Raw genomic sequence first — 23,258 nt, forward strand, 5'->3', positions numbered from 1 at the left:
TTAACACATTATATCTTTTTTCTTTCATCGATACAAAAGTCAGGGTATAAAAATGACAACTACAGACTGTTTCTTGGCTGCGACCAGTAACTTTCTCGATTCTTCACTGGTTTTGTGCCAATAATGTGCCAACGCTTTGGCACATAACTCCCAGAAAACAGCGAGAAGTTGTTTTTACACTTTGCACATGGTAATTATTAGGCTTTGGTGGTGCAGGCTGGCAGATTTTGGTAGCCTAATGTACGACAGAGCCAGAGTCGCTGTTTGCCCCTAATAACCAGATATTTATCAGATGAAGATGGGAGTGCAATCTTCTCATGTAAAGCCAGAGAAATGATCAACTCTTGCTTTCGAGTAGTTGTATTTGCTCTCGTTGGTCTGGGTGTTGTCATATCAGTTTTTCAGATTCATGCCTCCATCCTATAACAATAGAGGTGAATGCAATTTCGAAAAGACGTCCCCATTACTCTCAATTTGCAGTGAAACTACATTCTCCAAATGTGAGAGCGTCAGACTGTCATGGTGACATTCACGGGTTCAACATCAGTACAAACATATTGTGCTCCCATATTGTGCTATTATGAGATTAGAGATCTCTACAATATCAGAATGGGGCCAATGTGCTACTGGACAGTGACCACTAGCACTGCATGCTGCAAGGCACATGATAAATTCATGCTGAATGTATATTTTAGAGTGCTGTCCATATAGTCTGCTCCATATGTACCTACAGTATGGGAGGTTGCTTTATGTGGCACCATGTGTCAGTGTGCTGCTTTGAATTTGACAAAATCTGCTGTGTCTGCACATCGCCTTGTAGACAAATTCCAGCAAACACTCAGAGTATATAATTTGTCATTCTGTTGTCGTATCACCTGGGGCTTCTTAGTTGACACTGGAATGGAAACTTGACATTTGATATTACGGTCTCTCTGTTCAGATTCAGGATTCGCTACAGGCGCGATGCAGAAAACCTCTTTTTGCACCTGCAAAATCACCGTTTCTGCAGACAAAGATAACAGTCAATTAATGGCCCGCTGTGACTCCGAAGTGGGTTTCCTGCGGTGTAGTGCAACTCTTTACAGTATTACATTACATTCACTGTGCAGGCGCTTTTGTCCAACTTACAATAAATATATTCAAACCATGTAGGAGCAAGAGTGAGATGCCATCCAAAGTTGGGAGAGTATCACTTTTAAACGAATAAATAAAAGCCTGGTTTGCTTAGAGATGTGTTTTTTCTCATTCATCACTGTACAGCCAGAACAGAATATACAAGTTATGTTTAATGTGTATTCACACTGTCACATTCTTGCAAAAATAACACATCCAGACCCCTGAAAATGCAAGGAAACTTTCCTCAATAGCTGTGCTGTGGTTTACTAGAAATGAAAAGGGAAGTCAAAGCGGTGTCCCACTTCAGGGGTTTGTCCTCTGAAGCCCACATTTCTAAACTGAATGCAACATAATTGGCCAACAAAGCCTTTTACTTTTCAAAGGATGCTCCCGGTGCAGCGTTTTTTGTCTGTATTTGGAGGACACCAGTACTGTGTCCTCTGCAGTCCTCCATATCTTTGTGTGCCGTGTTTAGGCGGTCCTGATCAATTTGAACCTTATAAAGTGAACCCAAAGACATGCAAAACAAAGTATGGCTGCTTGAGTCACTGGTAACCATATATGCTTTTTTTGTTTGGTCAAATCAGTAAAATTGGACATTTCTTTACTGAGTTCAAGCAGGCACATCTTATTTTCAAGTGTATTTTGGTTCATAGGACAGTGGCCTGCACAGTAGCACAGCTTTGCTCAAACATCACATCTGAACACATCCTGATCATAACGGCGTCTTCCTCCACCACTGCTAGCCAAAATTTTCAGTTTCCTTTGATATGCAAATCCTTTTTTTTTATTCTGAAAGCGTGGATGCTCACATTAGGGGTCTGTTAGATCCACGCAGCTTCCATTAGTCAAAAAAATAGCTTTGTAAAACACTGGTTATGAAAGGATCAGCAATGAAAGAAAGCTTTTAAAATGGTGATAAGGCTCATTGTTTAGATTTTGTGCAGAGAAGCACCAAAACAGACGTGTCGTTTTTGGTGTTTGTCAGGCTACACGGTTTGTTACAAATGGACTGCCTGCCAACAGATTATTCCCCTTCATTAAATATGCTGTAATGTGGAGATACAATAGCTACCACTAAATGCTCCATAAAATAAACGCTCGCTGTGAAGTGGAGTTAATGCCTTTGATGATTATTTCATGAGTCAAATCAGGATAACGGTGTTTCTGCTCGTTCAGTGATTCCAGGCCTCTCAAAACCACAAGGAGGCCTCCATCAGTGGAAGAGGCAAAGCCGGAGAGCTCTCGTTCTCCTTTTACTCCTCGTTCCATGCAAATGATTCTTCTCCAGCTGACAAGTATCAGCGGCTCTGTCTCCTGCAGCATGATGGAGATGAGCTGTCAGGTGCCCAGCACAGCCTCTGAGTGATGTATTCATTTAATTTCAGAGTGATGACATGCTGCACAAAGACGGCCCAACCGGCCGGCCGTACCCATACTGACTGTACCCCTGTCTATTTCACACACACACACACACACACACACACACACACACACACACACACACACACACACACACACACACACACACACACACACACACACACACACACACGTAAGCAATCAGCCACTGCTCTGCGCGTGCAAATGCAATTTAATGTTGTAGAAAAACACTTCCCTGTGATGCTTGTTAATTTACCGTGTGATAATTGTTTTTGTATTAACACAGCCTGCTGTGTGGGGGGCTGATGGGCCGTCATTAACTCTGTGCAAAGGTTTAAACTCGCTTAGCCGAACCCTACAAGGCTGCATGCACCGCTCAACGCCCCCTCCTCTCATTTCCTTTGTCTTTTCTTCGTTCATCTGCACTCTCTTCATTATGGCTGCTGTATTCTTTTATAACTGAAACCTGTCTGCAGAGTTCCTTGTTTTTAGGTGTATTTCTGTTCAGAAACTATTACATGTCACATGCAAAAAATGTATTTCACAAATAGAAAATGAAAATTAACCCAAGCTTTGGATGGCTTCCTGGTTCAACCTGACCTGCTGTATTTCTCATAACTCACGTCTCGTCTTTGAGCTGCAGGCAAAGGACACCAGTTCTAACGTGCAACTGTTCAATGTGAGAAATATTGACGGCGTAATCTTTGATATTTTATCTTATAACGTGTTTGCCGTTTTGTTGGTGGTGAGTTCTTATCAGATTCATTCATTTTAAGAACAGGGAGATGGATAAATGTGCTGTCCCACAGCTTCGATTGCTATTCTCTGGAGTGGGTCCACTCTCCCCTCCCATTAATATGCATGAGAGCTCTTGAGCTTTGGTATTGAATGGGCTTGAACCCTGTTTGTGAGTCTGTTTTTGTGCCTGAATATATTGGGATAGGATATTTTCCAGCCAGATTCAGCTTTTCGCAGAGCTGTGTCACATGCAGTGTGTGTGCCGAGGGGCCAGGGGTTCCAGGGTTGGGGTCACTCGTCGCCGCAGGGAAGCTGAAATGTCATGACTGGTTGCCTGCGGCTCTCGGGCTGTTGCTGTCTGTGGTTGGCCGGCTTTTAATTTAGCGTGGCTGATGAGTGTGGAGAGTAGTGTGTACACGGAGCTGAGACGAGCTGCAGGTCAAACACCTGCAGTCACACCACAAAGTGAGAATAGTGGGCGAAGCCGAGACTGAAATATCCGTCTTTACTTGTTTGTCGAGACAAACTGACGGGCATCACTGAGCATTACACCGAGCCTCCGCCTCAGTAGCTGTTTTTAAACTCACTGTCCTGTGTGTGTACACATATTATTATTGTTTGTCAGCTTGGTAATGAAATTACAGTCTGTATATTCAGGGGTCAGGATGATAGTGGCCATTTTTAATAAATAATGGATCAGCAGAGTGTTGAAGTCTGCCAACGTGGCAGCGGTTCCTCTCAAACCACAACAGGAGAGAAACTGTCTGCGAGCCAGAATGACATTTAATTTTCATAGTTTAATCGCTCATTTTTATTGAGGAGGTACATTTTTGCTCCACTAGCAGTGAAACCCCAAGATGATGTCTTTGCACCTGGATTTACATTAGTGCAATTTAGTATCAGTACTGACCATCTCCAGGGGGATAATTCGTTCTATGTTTTGTCCAATTACATCAAAATGAGCTTTTTTTCAGCACTCTGGTTGATGACTAGGTAACCTGAAAACAAAAAGCCAGATTTCAAAGAAATTCAGTGACCTCTGATCTCTTCTCGAGCACATCTGTGAGGCCACATCTGCACAAGACACATAAAATCCTAATAGATTTTATTCACTAATCGTTTCCCTCAGAGGACGAAACACTTCATCTCTGCAGACTCTGTGAGCTTTTATTAAGCGCCACCCTCAGGTCAAAGCCTCAATTTTGCACACAAGATCTATTTTAATCAAGTGAGTATTACAGATATTATAGAGGCACTTGCTGTTTTGAGCTATACTACTGGTCAGTCTGTAAGATGAGCACATTTTTACATTTGTTGTCAGTTGTTCCATCACCTTCATATTGTGGGACAACTATCAGGACTTCAGATTGTTTGTGCTGTAAAAGAAATCGTTCACTAAGGGCCTAAAAACAGCCACTTTAATCAGTCTACAGCAGAGTTTTAGTGTTTTGTGTAGGGAATGATCACTGTCCACTTCACTGTTCTTCTTTTCTTGTTTATTTGTCTTTTTAATTGATTAAAAAGTAGAAAATGTCAAAAAAAAGAAAAAGTAAGACATTCAACTTCCAATAATACAAAACATAAAAAAAATCACAATAGATATGAAAGTTTGGCCTTTTTGTAAATCACTTGAAACATCAATCAATTATTCAGATAGTAAAACTGCTTTCCTGTTGATCGACTCATAAATTTCAGCTTGAGCGTAATATTTTTCTAAAGGCCACTGCATTTTTATTTCCAAGAAAAGGTTTAGAAAGTAATTAACCTGCTTTGCACGTGATCATAAACTGTCTGTCATTTCTGTGTTGATTTATATGAAATGTGACAAGTATTCACGCATAAGGTGTTAGCTGTAATTAGATCCGTGATCATGATCCACGGTGCTGGAGCCTGAGCGGTGGCGTGTGTGCAGCGCTTCCTTTACCCTGAGCGCAGACCTCGTCAAGGACGCTGGGCGTCTCTGACCTCTGACCTCCTCTCTTCCACCGCAGTTACTTTGAGCTGGAGAGCAGCGGGGTGAGGGAGGAGATCCGCTACCACTACCGCTTCAAAGGCAAGCCGCGCTCCGAGTCCTTCCCGTACCGCCTCGCCGACGGCCAGTGGCACAAGATCGCTCTCACCATCAGCGCCTCCCACCTACTGCTGCACGTCGACTGTAACAGGTAACCCACACACCGCACACACGTAGGCCACACATGAAACACCTTGATGTCTCTGTCACAAGTGGCGGTGGCGGTTTATTTTTACCATGCTCCTTTGAAGTGACACATCTAATGAGCTGTCAGTGTTTATCAAGGTAAATATTTGTTCGCTACTGTCTCAGCGTGGATGACAGGCTGCTAACAGTGCCGACAATGAAACAGCCAAGGACAAATTAACACACACACAACAGCGCGCAGGAAAGGCTGTATCTTTATATAGCCCAGAGGATGTGTGTTCAGCTCGCACTGTTCCATAATGAAGTAGAAGGTAACAATGATATAATCGCCTCATCGATTGGGAAGTGAAGGCCCTTTTCTAAAGGAGCACTCAGTCAGAGCTGATCTATAAACATGCACTTCAGCTGTGGCAATCCCTCTCTGTCCTGCCTCCCTCCTGAGAGCCAGGGAGGCGTCGCTTGTCCTTTCCTTAATGCAGCTGCGAGACAGACGCACTGTGAGCAAGCAGCGTAAATTTGAGCAGAGGTAATGCTCTGTCACCTCTCATGGATGAAAAGCTGTATGATGCACGCGTTGTCGTATTGATTCTTCCCAAACGCCTATTATTCCCATCGGGCTGGTGGTTTGTCGATTAATTATGGCTGCACTGGCTGCCTGTCAGAGGAGACTCTAGTGAAGATGAAAGAGAGCATCAGAATGCTGTTCGGGAGAAAAGACCAAAACGTAATTCGATAAAATTGGAATCAAAACTTTTTGCTTTTTACAGTTCTTTGGGTGAGAGCTGAGTTAATGAAGAGATGGTAGATTGGATGGCTTGTTTAGTGCCGTGTAGCAGCTGCCGCCGGCTGAGTGGTGTGAAAGTGAAAGTTGACACCAAGCTGAATGTTTGAAGGCAAGTTGGTGCTGAATCTCTTTTTTAAATCTTCCGCCTGAAGAAACATTCGCATCGAGTCTCCCTCCCTGTCTGACCAAAAGAAAGACACACCTCCAGACATAATGCTCATATTTAAGTATTATTACCTCGTCCATGATGGTCGTGCTGTGGATCAGGGTTCAGTAATGAGTGCGTGAACCACAGCTCTTATCAGGCAGTAGGTTGGCAACATCACACGCTCACAAAGCTAAACCTTTAAATCTTCCCTCAGCTGTCAGAATGCTAAAACACCTCGATGGCATGGTGCTGCCTTTTTCCCACACCTCCTCCGTAATTTTTTAATCTAAATGACATATACTGTATAATATTAGCAGAAATGCCCGTGACTGAATGAGGGGCTGTCATTTCTGTGTTGATTTCTAAGAAATATTCACACATAAGATGTTAGCTGTAATTAGCATCAGTTTCTTTATTTGATTGTTTCATGTTTTGACTTTAAAGCGTCTGATTTTGATTGGTTGGAAAAAAATATCTTTTTTCTAATGCATATGTTGCCTCTTTATTTTACGTGTCATGTGTACCACAGTAAACCTTGGCGTTTCACTGCCCTTGTAGCAGATTCTTTCCTTGAGGCAACAAACCAACAACAGGGCGAAATATTTCCCCCCCAAAACAGAAAGTCGTGCCATAGAAGTGTAACAAATGGAAACATCTCCCTAGAATAATATTTTACTGCAGAAATACTATTAAAACATTTCTCCAGCCTGTGGTCTGACCGTCTTTAAAGCTTTCCACACAAATAAAGCACAACTTTTAACATTCAGAAGGATTTCACATCAGCATCTACATCAGCATTAAATCCATGTCACAAAAACCAAAACTTTACAATGTCCACGAAAAATAATGATCTCCACAACTTTTCTCAGAAGTATTTCACTATAAACTAGTGCTGTCAATCGATTAAAATGTTTAATCGCAATTAATCGCATAAATGTCATAGTTAACTTGCGATTAATCGCAAATTAATCGCACATTTTTGTCTATTCTAAATGTCCCATTAATTATCATTTTAATACTCTTATCAACGTGGAAAAGTGGATCGGCTTGCTTTGTGCAAATGTTTTTTATTGAAAACAATTTGTGAATGAATCAAATCTCACACAATTTAACACTGTCAATAAACAGATGACAAAAAAAATAAATACTTGGTTACAAAAAAGCCCCTTCAACAACCCTTTCTAAGGGATCAAAACAGTGCACATCATTGTAAACTGGGACTCAGGCTATAGTGCAGTTAAACAATGGCTTAAACTTTCCTTTCTTAAGTTTCCTCTGAACATACAAGCAGTCAGACTGTGATACTCTTCTGTTTATTCACCAGAGGCTCATCAGCCCCTCTTATTTCTCTCCAGAAAGAATGAACATTACTTGGCTATGGCTGCAGTAAGCTTGCTTTTAGTTGCGGTATCCATATGCCTCTGTCCAAACTTTGGTCTTGTCAGTTGACCCATCTGGCAACTTTTTGAATCTAAACTTTCTATTCAGAATCTTGTTCGCATCCATTTCGACGTTTCGCGCTTGACATCCGCCTACACTTTCACAGCTAGCAAGCAGGCAAGACCAAAACATGCGTGGGGCGTGCCTTTGTTTTGTTTCCAGTTTACAATCGGATCCTGTAGTTTTTCTTACGTTACTAGCAGTGGCCACAGCTTATAAAAAACTACAAGTTCACTAGGTCACAAAGAATGTTAAACGCGCGTTAAAAAAATGACGCCGTTAAAATTGATTCGCGTTAACGCCTTAATAACGCAATATTTTTGACAGCGCTGCTATAAACATAATCATCCAAAGCACAGCAGCGACCTGCGGGCGTTATCTTTGTACCTGGTGGTGTGTGAGTGTGGAGGGAGGGGGGGCAGGGGGCCTACAGGCCAAACAGTAACAGACAGAGGTAGGTAGGCAGAGGTATACTTTACAGCTCAGACTGTTGTTCTTATAGGACGCTGTATGTAGTTATTTCTTTCTTTTACCTTCCACTGTAAAAAACCTTGTGCTCCTCATCAAAAACATGAAAGATGAAGAGTGAAATATGAAACTCAAACTCACTGTCTCAGCTCTCTGCCAGTCCTTTAATTGGGAATGAACAACTCCAAATCGAGGACTATACAGTAGATAATGCTGAGCTACTAGAGAGCAGACAGGGAGATGATATATTAATGAATCATTAGGTCATTAATTAGGTAAGTTCATACATATCTGTGAATTGACACACTGACCTCTCTTCATGAGTAGTTGCATTTTGAATCTGACACTCAGTGGCAAAACAGTGATAAGTCATAATGTGTAGTTATTATGTAATCCCTCATTACTTCATGATAAGACAAGAAGTTTTTCCTGTGTGTGTTTTTACAGTTATTCCTTGACATCCATGATATGTTCTGTTGCATTAGTGACGCTGATGACTTGACAATGTAATAAGCAGAGTATATTCCAGTGTAAGGAAGCTTAAATGGACCTCTGTGGAAAAGCAGTAACTCCAAATCCAAGCTGCTGTGCATGGAGTATTTACACATTTCTGCAATTCCTCAATGTCTAGCAAAATAATGGTCTAGAAATAAATTGAGACTCTTAAAATAACATTGGATTTTACCTTCACCAGTGCAATACTCTCGTCATATTTTGGAATGATAGTAATTTTGGGCTGCATTTTTCTTGTTGGATGGTTTGAGACCCCACATTTCTTTGCATCAGACAAAATGAGCCACATACACCTAGAACTACACGGTTTGTTGTGTGTGCTGTTTTTTATTCGGATGACAACGTTTGTTGAAAGTTGAAATGAACCCACCCACACGCTGACTGATCGCTCATGCATGCTAGCATTAGGGAAGGAGTCCAAGCCAATTTGAATGCACATTAGCCTCAGCTTTGCGTTGTGAAAACACCTCCTGCTTCAGAGCTTGCATAATGTAATGTTTTATGCAGTGTCCACTAGTGTTTGGGACCAGTGGAGGAAAGAGTCTCAGTGTGGATCTGCTGTGGCAGGCAGGTTTGGACAGTAGCACTTAAGAGGTGTGTTACACCTGAAAAGTCAGTTTGATTATCGTCTGTTTATCTCAGCTGCTGACTTTACATTTGCTGCTCTGTTGTGAAGCCTTTCTTGCAAAATCAAAGCTGTGCGGATGATAGTGTGAATGTCACCATGGTTACCAAGCCTCTCCCACCATGTGCTGGATCGACCAGAAAGGTCAACCGCCTCATCTGCAGCTGCAGCTCTGATCACACGTTTACCTGACTGCGTTTCACCATGACGGGCAACAGCACCGGTCCACAAATCAGATTTCAAACTGTCTGCGTCACCTGTCAGCTGAGAGACAACACAACACTTTAGCCTGATGACGAGCCTCACGGGTCTGATCTGCCACCAGCATCTTAAAGTCTGCGCCGAGTCGAGCTGTTTTGCATGTCAGGTCAAAAGCTGGTAAATTACAGCAAAAAACAGCAGCTAAACTTTTTATCTGCAGTTGCCGACAAAGCTTTTGGCTTTTCACCACAAAGACTCTTCATCATCAGCTCGAATCCTTTAACATCACCAATGACTGGTATTTCCATGAAGCTGATGGACACAAAAAGTCTCTCAAATTCCCTCTCTTTTGGATCGCCTGACAGGCTGAAATGAAAACCCATTAAAACAAACTATTTACCTTCATTTGATCCTGACTTTCAGTAGAATATGCGCATGTTTTTCAATGGATAAAGCTTGTAATTCTGTGCTTTTGTACCGCTGATAAACACTGCAGTGAGCAGGATATGTCCAGAATTGCCAATCAGACTCTCCCAGAGGGCGCTAATGTGGATGCTTTATATGAGGACTCGGTTAGATACAGAGAAAGGCAGCCAGACTTCTTTTTTTGATTTGCAACCTTATTTTAGTGTGAGTGTTATGTGTGTGTTTCTCAACCAAATCCTTCTTTTTCAAGGTGTTTGTAGAGAGCTTGTGCTGACCATCCAATTGTATTTTAGATATTTTCTCACACTACTTTGACAGCAACCAAGTGAATCTGGCTTTGGTGACACAAGGAAAAAACATAAAAAAAAGAAAAGATAGTGAAAATCACGCCCTCGCCTCACTGATCATCTCACTTCTCTTATGTGTTGGGAATGATTTCTCCATTCAAAGCAGATTGGCAGAGCCACAGGCCTCGAAATGTACATCAATTTGATTTACGCACTAAACAGCACTATATTGATTTCAACATGCATTAAATGGCTTTAAGTATCCATGAATGTAAGAGGGTGCACGTTATCCCCACATCTTCAGGTGGACTTTAACTGTGTGCAGTTCCTTTGGCTTTGGCAGCTCTTGCTTTATCGATGACTGTTTCACACCCAAACTGTGACATATTACACAGATGGATGTGATTAGGTTGACACGGGTGACTCTATGCAATGCATCATCAAAAAGCAAGGGAAGACAAAAGAGTGCAAACAGCAAAATGGAAATTTACAGAAATCTTTTTAAAGGAAATTTCAGAAGCTAAGAACAGATGCAGAAAGGATAGAAGGGCAAGATGGTCCATCAGTGTAACGGTGGTCAGAGCTGGTGCAGGACTCTCTGGAAGCTTTATGTTTTACAGTAACTGTGATGCTTCATGTTCATCCCCTTGAGCTCATGTTGCAGTGTTGAAATGAATTTTAATGGGCTTTTTACCATTCAATTCAGCCAACATGTGTCGTGTTTTGATGATGCAAACGACTTTTTGTTGTGAGACAGGCGATATTTAAGCAGACATGCGTTGGATGCACCAGCCCTGTCAGTCCTTAGTAGAACCACCCTTTGGTGCAGTTACAAGGGCAAGTGTTTTGGGTTATGTTTTCACCAGCTTTGCACGTCTACAGACTACAAGTTTTGCTCATTCTCCTTGGCAAAACAGCTCAAGCTCTCTCAGATTGTGAACAGCAATTTTCTTGTCTTGCCAGCGCTTTGGTGATATTCAACACATAACATATGCAGAAGGTTCGTGGAGTGGATGCTGCAACACTGAGCTTGTGCTATAATCAATGAAGCTGGCATGACACCAGGTGTGAGAGCAGCATGTAAGAGGTGCCACAGAGATCCACTCTACAGATGTAAAAATCTGTTTATAGTTTTTAACAAGGCCCACAGAAATTAGTCATAAAGTGTGCACATTTTCAAAAAAATTAAATGACCAGTAAACAGGAAATGACTCTGACTCACTGGCAGTTTGGTTTTGAGAGTTTCTATTATTATTTATTGTTTCCTGTCACCTGCGTTATTTGATAATAGCTGACAGGAGAGACTGAAATAGCAGACTGAATGACAGAGAATTGATAAAAGTAAATACAAAAATAAGACTTCCTGGCTGCTGTTCTGGTTAACGCTCTCCTTGCCTGGTCCACTTAGGTGAACGGCCTTCTCTTGCTAGATCTGCTGTTGTGTCATATTCTTTTATTTCCTAATTATCTATTGTTACCAACTGGCTCAAGGCCGACAACAAGGGGGAGGCCACACACAGATATATCAGTCGAAAGTTAATTTATTTAACTCAAACAAATAAGTAAAAGTAAATAACTGATGGCATGTGTAAGTAGGAAGGGTATCAGGAAGGAAGGGCGTATGGATGGGTGAAACATGGTGTAAGGTGCAGCAAACCAAACAAAGGGAAACAGGCTGAAGAGGCTGCAGCAGGCCCAGCTGGGAGAGAGTGTGTGACCAAAAGGGCGGTCCTTTATAACCTCTGCAAGCCCAACCCAGAACGGCAGGTTCCAGCTGGCACTGCCTCCCAGCGCCGCCCACCAGCCAACTCCCAGTAACTGCAAGCGAGAGCAGAGTGAGACACAGGCAGGCAGACTGAACATGGTCGTCACACTATTTTACGGTGCTTTGTGAGATATTCAAAGGTTGGGATATTTTCTTTACAACCTAACCATCAGCACTGTCCCTGACCTGTTTGGTTTGTTTAGTAACTGTCTTTAACAAACTCTGAGGCCTTCACTGAACGAGTGCATTCATACAAAGGTGGACTATATATATAGCTAATTATGTTACTCCAGCAGCAGCAGCATGCTAAATGAGCTGAAGTTTTCAAATAGTATTTTAGGGAGACCTGAGAAAAGACATTAACCAACTGGAAATGAAAGCACAGATTAGTTTCTTGACGAGCTGTCTGGAATGAATCCTCTGATTCTTGCTTTGTTTTTATGAGAGTAAAATACAGACTTTAAAATTGTTTCTGCCGTGAAGATATGACTCGAACCACTTTACCACCCAGTTCTCCAGTCTGTCCAGCAGTATTGCGTTGCCAGCTATCAGTCATCTATCTAACACGCTGACAAAATGAAAGCGATGATTTAAGGATAGCTGATGTGCTTGGAACTGTCGACTCACGCAGACCAGTTTTATCAGATAGAAGAAAATGTTTCAGCAATTGAAAACATTATGCAGAAATGTCAAGTGTTTGGTGTCACTTCCTCAGAATGAAAACATGGAGGCTTCTTTCCAGTGAAACGCACAAAGCAAAATGAGAAACCAGACCAGAATATGAAATGGCTATGAGGCAGGTTTGGTTAACATTAAGAGATGACTCTTTTCTTTCTGTCTCTCAACTGGAAAATCTTTTGCCCAAATAATCACTTCTTTGGAGGTTACCTAAGAGCATTCTGGGAAATTAATACCAATGTCACATTTCATTCTCATGTCCTTATGACAAGGTTTAAGACAAGCATTCAAGCCACTATAATGAATTCAGATGCTAACCATTGAAATGTCTTTGACCCACGTTGCTCGTCACGGTCATCAGTATTAAATGAATAGACTGTTTATCCCCTTCTACATTTTTCACATTGTACTGTCGGGAGGAAATAGAATTGCTCATCAGTGCTTTACAAACTGTCCTTTATCATTAAAGGACAGATCAGTCCGAGAGGGCAAAATAATGGGACAGTACAGTATTTTAAAAGCAATGCAATTAACTATTCACAGCATTAATCGGAGTAATCAGAATTCTTATTTGGAATAGGAGAAATTTGCAGTAATGGAGCATTTCATGTTTATTGCTGAAAACAAAAAATAGACAACATTATTGACTGTCTTGATCCGTTTGGTATCCCCTGCCACATCTGCTTGTGTCTTTGACGCTGTTTGTTACAGGAAGCAAATCCTCTGGCTTTCTGGAGGGCAACAGCTTCAATCTGTAGCTGTCATTTTGTTTGACCGTGCCGGGCGAGCCACGGTGTCCAAGTGAAGGACTGTTACCTTGGGTTAGGATTTGGACTTAATCTGAAGGTGGATCAGTAACTCGAGAGTTCATGGAAATTTCCCCGCGTCTGTTTCCCCATCTGTCCTTGTCTGAGATCGATCCACAGAAAATTTCAGAGGTAGAGACATGTGGGCAACATGCTGAGGGAGCGCAGAGAGGCAGTGTTGCCTTCAGCTGAGATGGAGCCTGTCAATGAGCATTGTAACAGTGTAGAGAGGACTAAATGTTTTGTGTACTGATGAACTGGTTTTGGGAATTTTCCGAAATTTCACTGGCTGAATAATTAGTTAATCAGAATGATAACAGATGGAGAAATTGATCATGAAAATAATAGCTGCAGCCTAACTAAGGAAATCAGGTTATTCATCACTGCAGAGTTCCAAGGTCAGAGATGAACTGGCACTGGATTTAAATCGGTGTTACTTTTGTAGATTTGACATTATATTCAGTTATGTTAGCATGTTGCTCACCTGCTCGGTGCAGAGATTTTGGAGACTGGGTTTCTGCTAAACATCTTACCACCCTGTCCTCGAAGTCACGCAACACAAACCTCAACCCTGTCCTTTTAACAGCTACATAACTCCTCTGGTACCTCCATTCCATTAAGTACATGATTTTCCACTTTGTGTGTGGCGGCTGGGCTGCTGTCCCAAAATTCAAAGTGAGCTTGTGGACACCTGTAGCTTTAGCTCTGTAACCTGTACAGAAGCTGTGCTTGTTGTTAAACAGATGTTATGCAGGTGACGAAAATGTACCTAAAGTCATTATTATGATAAAAAGTAAAAATAAAACCTAGAATCAGTCGTGAAATGTTTGCCTCAGAGCTGCAGATTTAATTAATGGGCTCATTACCAAGATTAGACCTCACTTATATACAAAAAAAGTAGAGATGCAAGTAGAGACTTGAAAGACTTGTCACTTGACTTGGACTTGGATTTAGTGGCATCTTCCAAATGTGTAGGAGAACTTGTGGTGGTTCTCTCTAGAACCAGTGTTTAGTTTGTCCTTTCTGGGCTTCTGTAGAAACACAGTGCCCTATGCAGTTATGAGAAGTTCATTCCAAACTAAATGAATAACATTCTTAGTTTCATGAAAACATAATTATGCCAATGCCGATAGATCCTCCTAAATCCTGCACACTGGTCACTGACACTTGACTCTGACTTGCACTTTTCTGGTTTGCTGGCCCAATTTGAAGAGACTGAGCCAATGCAGACTTGAAGGGACACCAAACTGCATCCTGCAGTCAAGCCATGGGTGTCTGGAAGCTACTCCAGAATTGCTTGTAGTTAGTTGTTAAGCTGTGACCTGAAAGTGGATGCTACACTAATCAATCCGTATCTGCCCAGGCAGGCGTCAGTGTTTCAGCCTTGTCACGACTAATAGTAGTTTTCTAACTTGATCGAGACTCGTCCGGTGTCCTGGACTGGGACTCGTTCTCATCTTATCAATATTCAGTCTCTGCCAGTAATTATGTTTCTTCTACGCAATGATTAATGTGGTTTGCCTCAAAGCTCATCAGCTCAGTTCAGCTCAGCTTATTCACAGGCGTGACGTCTCTATTCAGTGCCACCCTAATAAATGATCCCGATCAGTTACATGATTGCGCTGAATAAATGACTGTCCCCAAATTTATTTTATTATAAGTCTGACAGAGCTGAACTTCCTGTTGTTGTTCCTCAGCATGATTTAAATATAACCACCTTCAGTAGTCTCTTGATTTCTAAGCTCTGTCAGTAAGCACTGGGTGGAAGGTAGAGAAACACCTTGAAAAGGTCACCAGTCAAAGGAGATGTTTTATGTATGAAGTCCACACAGTCTAGATCCGTCTTGCCGTGAGGTGACTGATCTTAAAGAGCGACTAACTACATCATCTGTTTATTAAATTAAGTGCATGTGCTCTTGGACACTAATTGAAGTAATAAGTTACCTTAGTTGTTCTGTATTTGTACAATGCACTCTTGTTTAACGACTGACTGCAAGCCAGTGGAACTGTTTATGCTCCGAGAGACACCGGATTTTCAGACACAGATAATAGATTCCTCCCTCATTTTGGATTCCCTCTCAGGTCAGCATTGTCAAGACAGTTTGCTATGTGTCAAAAGCATAAATTTGTATGCCAAACTTTATTAAAAGTTGAACTAGCTCAGCTAGTTATATATTATAATATACATATACATATTCTAGTCTCCACGAGCGAATCCACAGATCAAAGTGATTCAGTTATGATTCCAGTTTTGCTGTTAAAGACGCGGTTGTGACTGGGCCTTAAGCTTGGGGTCAGGACACCTCAGCTCTTCTACAAAAAGTCTGAATAACAGCCAAAGTCACTGACATCCACGCTGGTTACTGCTGCTCTGCGGGAAAAAAAGCTTACCGTATGCTACAACACACCTGACCAGCTGAAAAACAAATTTCCTTTTTTGCTTCAGCAGCGTTTTTAAATGAGCAGGCAGACATGTGGAAATAATGATATGTATTGAAATACAAAACGTCATTGCATTCAGATGTGTGAAGTGAGAAGGTGCCTGCAGTCTGCTCCCTCATACAGAGTCAATGACTTCTTCAGTCCTCTGCCTCCTCCACCTCTCATTTTCAAATGCATTTCACTGGAACACACTCGGTTACTGCAGGTCATTTCTCTCCCACGCACACATTTCCGTGATATTACCTGCAACAGTGCCACTGTGGAGCCTAGACAAGGTCAGGTGCTTACATAACTGTTGTATGTAATTGCAATCTCCAAATTTCCTAATTGAATTAGTGGCAGACACCCAGTACATACTCCCTCGTCACACACTCAGTGTCAGCTCTTTGTTTTGGACCTGAACAGCTAATCGCAGTAATGACATTGGCTCTGCCTGTCACTTACAACCACGCTGCTGCCCCCTGCTCACTGAAGGTCATTTCCTGTGCAGACTGGCTGGTGTTTCCCAGAGGGCCTCTGCTGCTCTCTGCACTGTTCGGTTCCTGCTGCCAGCTCCCACGCCTCTGCTGCGCCGCCTCTTATTCGGCACCCTGTTTAGCCAGGGCTCTGTTACTTGTGTGATCCTCAAACGTGGTATGAAAGCCAACCCTCAGTCAGGGTTGAATTGAAAGTAACTGGCTTCTCCTCGTTGCCGCCTTCCTTTAGGGTGCAGAAATGGGCAACAAACAAAAGCAACCCCCTCTCAAGATCTACTCAACCTCAATTTTCTCTTTCTGTGTTCTCTGCCTGCTAGCTCTCTCTCCCTCAGCGGACTGTATACAGGAATTTGTTTTTCACCAAGACTAACACTCTAAAGCCCCGCCAGCAACCTCAGTAGGAAAATACTTGACAGATTGAGCAACATACTGAAAATGTTGCTCTACTCAAAACTTTGAGACCAGGCTAAAATACTTTTTTTTTTTTTTACCTGAGGGTTGTGCAAGAGGAAAGGTCATAGAGTCCATCCATCCATCCATTATCTATACCGCCTATCCCTTTCGGGGTTGCGGGGGGCTGGAGCCTATCCCAGCTACAATGGGCGAGAGGCGGGGTACACCCTGAACCGGTCGCCAGCCGATTGCAGGGCCACATGAAAGGACAAACAAACATTCACACTCACACTCACACCTACGGACAATTTAGAGTCATCAATTAACCTAATGAGCATGTTTTTGGTCTGTGGGAGGAAGCCGGAGTACCCGGAGAGAACCCACGCATGCACGGGAAGAACATGCAAACTTCACACAGAAAGGCCCCGTCTGACCCGGGGAGGTCATAGAGTCATTACAATCAAATCATTCACCACCTTGGGCACTTTTAACATGCTCAGATATAATTATTGTATCTAGTGGGTAAAGCTGACATTTCGGCCTGACGTAATAAAGCACATAAAACAACCAAAATGAAGAGGGATCATCCGCTCAGGAACATGCAAATCTGAAATTTACTCAGAATCTTGTACATGCTAAATTGTTGGAAATTATGAGCTGGTAGTGGGAGCGTTGGACCGGCCAACTGACGTCACCGCTGATTAACCTTATCGCTAACAGGACAAAAATGGTTAAAAACACAAAAGAACAAGGGATGGACTTCCTCAGTTGTCATGGAGACCACTCTGGACAAAAACGGTATCCAGTTATTTAGCTCACCCAGTGGTCTTGAGTTTTCCGTGATTGTTTCTCAGACACATCCTCTGAAACGGAAGCATCCAGCAGAGATGATGCAGTCATAAACACACAGCATATTGTATGTCTTTCTAACATAATTACTGAAACACAAAGAGAGTATCATTAAATAGCCAGACACTCTCTTCTTCAGTCTGTCTGTCAGGATGTTGTTTGTCTCTAACCTACAGTTAGACAAAAGTAGATTTTTTTTTGTATTTGTTGCAGCAGCGAGTCCTGGACAAGGAGGAAGACAAAAGTGTTATAATATTAGACAACAAAGATCTGAGAAAGCAGGGATCATGAAATGAGAGCAAAGCTCAGCTCTGCTAAATTTGCTTGGTGTTTTCAGCTTCTGATAAACCGCATGCATACAACTACAGTGAGCACCTTAGGTCAAAGCTGAACCAGGGATTTGATCTGTAAGCTGTGATGTTCTGATGATTTTCTTAAGAACTTTACATTTGTAGCACATGTGGCTAACCTGGAGCTTTGTGTTTGTATGAAAATAGCATCCAAGCTGTGTCAAACTTTGATTATCATTTAATATTTCACATTCTTCCAATTAGTAGTTAAAAGAGAGACATAAGCCTTAGCTTTATTCTCCTGTGTGGCGTGTCTGAGGCTACAGCTCCTTTTATGTTGGAGTGATTATGTTGAGGGTACATTATTTTGTGTGTTTACTGTTGTATTCTCTCTGCTGGAGTTTTTAAAAATTTTTTTTGCTTGGGAGAACGTGGGTGTCACAACAACAGGCTTTGTTTGCCATCAGTGACAAGCTTTACTTATGGATAAGCTGAATATCTGAATAACAACTGCAGCACATTTACAATTTTTAATCAGTTTTAGTCAGACGCTCAGAGAGGTTCATGCTCATCAAGTTATACTTTACACAGCTGGTTTGATTTCAGGGTTAAGAACCTGAAAACACAGATTTATTGATATGTCTGCATTAGCATTGACAGTTACACAAAGTCTTCATTTAGCCTGCCGCCTGGAGTGAAACTGCTGTCCGATACAGTGTGAGAGTAAAGCATAAATATCCCCAGAGGAAATCTTTCACATTTTTAAAACCTGTATTTTTCCTGCTCTGGTTTCTCCCTGCGTCATTACAGGGCACATATGTCAATGACAACCCCAGAGAGAAGGATGTGACTGGTGCTTATGGGACACTTGCAGATATTATGAGGTTGTTTTTAGCTTCAGGGATGACAAATCGGTCAGTCGATAGGTCAACCCACCACTTTTGTCCAGATTGAAATATCTCAACAGCTGTTGGATAGGCTGCCATGAACACTGGCTCAGACGTTCATGGTTTCCAGAGGATGTACCCTTCTGACTTCGGTGCTCCTCAGACTTTACATGCCGCGCCATCATCGCCTGACATTCGTGGTTTTGAGTAAAATATCTTGACAACTATGGAATGTCACCTGCTAAACATCAACATGTTAGCATTGTCATTGTGAGCATGTTAGCATACTGACATTAGCATTTAGCTCAAAGCTACACGCTGACGTTTCTGATGTAAAAGTCGGACCTGCTGCATATGCACCTAACCACTCCCCGACCTCCTTGCACTTACATTTGGCTTCACTACGTAAAGGACACACCTCTGCGCTTTAACTTTGGTACTGGACATAAACCTGCTGCTGCAGAATCATCCAGTATGCAAAACGTTGTAAAGAAAAGTAACATCTATTGTTGATATTTCTGGACCACGGATGATGAATCCAGCCGACCTTTATTATGGCGCTGCCTGCAGGTCAATCCAAAAAATGCCAAATGGTAAATTAGATTTGCTGACTGAAGATTGCATCAGAAGAGCAAAACAAAGAAACACAAGTGAAACCTGCACCCTTTGGCACCAGCAGTAACGAGATGTCAAATTTGATCCGTATCAGAACTGATATTTCCTTCAGCAGTTTGACATGTAACAGCTAATTAGACCAGTTAGCACTGGTCTAATTAACCAGAGACTGGTGCCAGGTTGCATCATCCCTCCAAGTTTTCCTACCAAACTGTGTGTTTGGAATTACAAGCACAAGTACAGAGTGACTTCAACCAATCAGATTGCTTGTTTGAAACTGCCTCCAGTGGACACTTGGTTCATCCACAGTTAGAGGAGCAGATGCTTGAACAGCATGAGGACATGGTAATGAAGAGGCGTTTGCGTGGCCTGAATTAACCAGACGCTTGGCTAACAATGCGGTCTGATCTACATTATTCATCTCATTTGGCCCATAAATCATCCAGGGACATCAATGTTTGAGATGTAGTTATGGCCTAAATGAGATGCTTTTGTGCCTGGAAGAGGGACTGTTATTGGTTTCACTAGAATAAACTGCCCCTGGCCAGTGTTATTTTTTTAAACGTCCGACTCGCCGATGCTCATTGCCGCTCTGAACATATTTCCACAATTCGCATTGCAGCTGTCTCTGTTTCAGTTATGGTCTGAGGCTTGCTTTTATCATACCTTTCAATGTTTTAGCTCTCCCTGTTGCCTCCTTCACCCTCTCTCTCTCGCTCTGTCTTCTACCCGCATTGAACGACGTCCTAATTACGTCTTCAAAACAGCTGACGATCAGCGTCGATGGCTGTTGCATCGCCAAGTTGGATAAAATATTGTGAAAAAGGCACAAACAGCAATCAGATCATGCTTTCTGAATACAAGTTGGATAAAGATTATGTTCCAGATCAAGAGACAAATGCATGAATTACGCCGACTTTGTACCTGTTCAGCACATGAGCAGGTCAGATTACGCTTGCATTTGAACACTTGAGTTAATCGACAAGACTTTCATCAAGCAAAACATTCTCTGGTTTGAGCCTCTTTTCAGCTTTTCTCTCTTTTGTATCACAGTAAATTGAGTAGCTTTGGGTTTTGGACTGTTGATCGCACAAAAGCAATTTGGAGGCGTCAAACTGGGCTCTTGGAAACGGTGATGGGCAGTTTTCACCTTTTCCCTCACATTTATATAATAGATATAGTAATTAAGAGTGAAAAAAATCGCTAGTTGCAGCCCTGCATGTGAACATAGAAACAAATGTGTTACTTAAGGTTGGAAAATAAAGGTTTACCGAAAATTAGATGAAGGTTTCTCTTTTATTCCGCCTTAATGCTCATTTTACAGTTCCCACAATGCTGCGTCGATGGCAGGAAGTCGACTGATGGCTCAGTGAGCCTTACAGTCCAGATCATTTTCTTCTCCTCAGAAGCTTCTGTATTATAAAGATCAAGATCATGTCGTGGAGAACTGATGATAGCAGAGCCTGTTTTACATTCTTTCGCTTTCACAATCAAGTGTGCAGCTCGACGCACATAATGAAATATTGTCTTTTCCATTACTCACTTGGCTAATGACGGAGGGGAGACATCGGGAGCTCTCCACCTTAAAGATCTCATAATGATACGACTCGCGCTGCTTTTGTGTCCAGCAGCCAGAAAATGACATTCTGCTTTGCTCATTAAAGAAGCCAGTGAGCTGGAAGGTATGTTCTTTTTTCCCTTACCTGCTAAGCAGCTCATCAGCCCGGCCAAAACTATCATTAGGACAAGAACAAGGCTGTTAGACTGGAATGGAACATTAGAATAATGATAGAGTTGCAATGAAGCTAAACTTCATCTGATAATACTGTTGCTCCCTGTTCCTTCTTAGGCGTTTTTCGTCTTTTTCCATGCGTGCATCGCAGTCTTTTTCTCATCCATAATGCATCTTAATGTACATTATATATTAGAAGATGGAGCGATATGCGTGGACAGGTTTAAGTCATAGTTCAGCCATGCATGAAGAACTAGAAATGTTACTCCCAGTGAGCAATTCAGGTGTAACGTTTTAATTTCCTGTGAAGGGCAGTGCTGGAGCTGCTCAGCAGAGCAGCAAGCATTCATTACTTCATTACCTGATCATCGACGCCCCAGCTAAGAGGAGGCTGCCGCGCAAAGAATGACAATGAGTTGAAATCAGGTTAATAATGCCACATGATGCTGTCTGTATCCTTGACACCTTTGTCCTTTAAAAGGATTGGGATGGAGATACAGTTGGTATCTCTCTGACCGGAAAGCTCCTTTGTTTGACCGGGTTGTTGTATTATCACAGCTGCACAGGACACAGTGTGCAGTGAAAGCACAGAGGAAATTATATGTGGCCCTTGGGTCTCTAATCAATGGAGTAACTCCAGCAGAATAAACCACATTTAGATCAATGGGTGGCTGCAGTTCCAGTGCAGCAGCTCATATAGGCCTCCCAGTAATTACTCCCCCTGCCCGAGCCAGTCTAATGAAGGAAATTTTTAAATGTCAATGAGCCTTTTTTCATATTGATTTTTGTAATGTGCTTCTCATGTGAGGTAGGCTGCACACACAGACCTCGACCATCCGACTTAGATTTTCAATCAGTGTTACAAGCCTGCTGTTCCACCAATGCAGCTGTTAACCCCAATTATTTTCCATCAGGTTGCACTTGCACCTGAAATTGATTTAAGGCATGAACTGGTAATCACGGTGTGAGTGAATCTGGTGCTAATCAGCTCAGACTTGTTTTCCTCTCATTGGTCTTTGTATTATTATGTATTTTCTCCTTTTGTTAGATCTTTTTTTTTTTAATGGGAATCATGCTGAGATGGATCAAATCAGATCAGTCTACAGCTAGAAAGAGTGTTGAGATTGTATGATCAAACTTCTGGATTAGGTTGTATGACAGTTCATTGCCAATGAGTGTTGGGATATTTCCCATGAGACTATCTGCATAATGTGTATTAAAAGTTAAAATGCTGCAAGCAAGGAAGTTGGTATGTTTGCACAGACAATTAAACAGTTTATATGACATGTATGTGCTAATGGAATAATAATGAGCTGGCAGACATACAGCCAAGCCACATTTAGCTGTAGCATGAATAAAAACAAATGTACCCAAAATCAAAGTGTAACTTAAAAACACGGTTTCACTTCCCTGTCTGTTGTTTGGCTCTGCTTCATCAAAGACTCACTGCACGGACACTCAGCATGGCCATTGCATGTAAATCTTGCACAGCAGAATATTTAAACTTGACTGAATGACATGCAACAGCTGGATTCAAACTTTGCACATGGCTGTGATGTCCTAACAGTTGCCTAAACATCTCAAGTGATGGATGCATCCGCATGTCTGAGTCATGAGACAAACAGCGTTCTGAGAGCGCCATCTTTGGCCCTGCCCGAGCCTCCGTCATCCTGCTGCTCAGATCTTTGACTTTTTTAAGGAGCACATTTGAGGTTCTTACTCCTCCCCAACAGCCTTCTTGAGTCTGGGGTTCACTGTTGCCTAGTGTAACGTGTGATGGAGTATGTCATTACTGCAGCCTCCCCGCGTCGAGCTCAGCGGGGTGCAGCCCACCTCATGTGGGTAGACGCCCCAGCTCGGGCCCCAGGCGGCAGTGAGGAGGAGGAGTCAGACGGGAGGAGCTCCCTGCACCAAGGAGACCCAGGGGACGCACACGCACGCACATATAGACGCATGCTTATACACTTTAACAGTCTCTCCATCTCTTTTTTCCCCCGGAATATATCTGCAGCTACACTAATCGTGTCTTATCTGAAAA

The 23,258-nt window shown here is 42.3% G+C and overlaps 1 protein-coding gene across 1 annotated transcript in view; it reads left to right on the top strand.

Annotated features, from left to right (window-relative positions):
- LOC139328888 (protein kinase C-binding protein NELL1-like) overlaps nt 1-23,258 on the top strand; it is a 233,835-nt gene that overhangs the window by 40,891 nt on the left and 169,686 nt on the right. The window contains exon 4 of the mRNA XM_070958961.1: nt 5,229-5,399. Within this exon, the coding sequence (XP_070815062.1) occupies nt 5,229-5,399 (171 nt within the window). The remainder of the gene's footprint in view (nt 1-5,228; nt 5,400-23,258) is intronic.

Source organism: Chaetodon trifascialis, chromosome 1, assembly GCF_039877785.1.
Source record: "Chaetodon trifascialis isolate fChaTrf1 chromosome 1, fChaTrf1.hap1, whole genome shotgun sequence".
NCBI lineage: Eukaryota > Metazoa > Chordata > Actinopteri > Chaetodontiformes > Chaetodontidae > Chaetodon > Chaetodon trifascialis.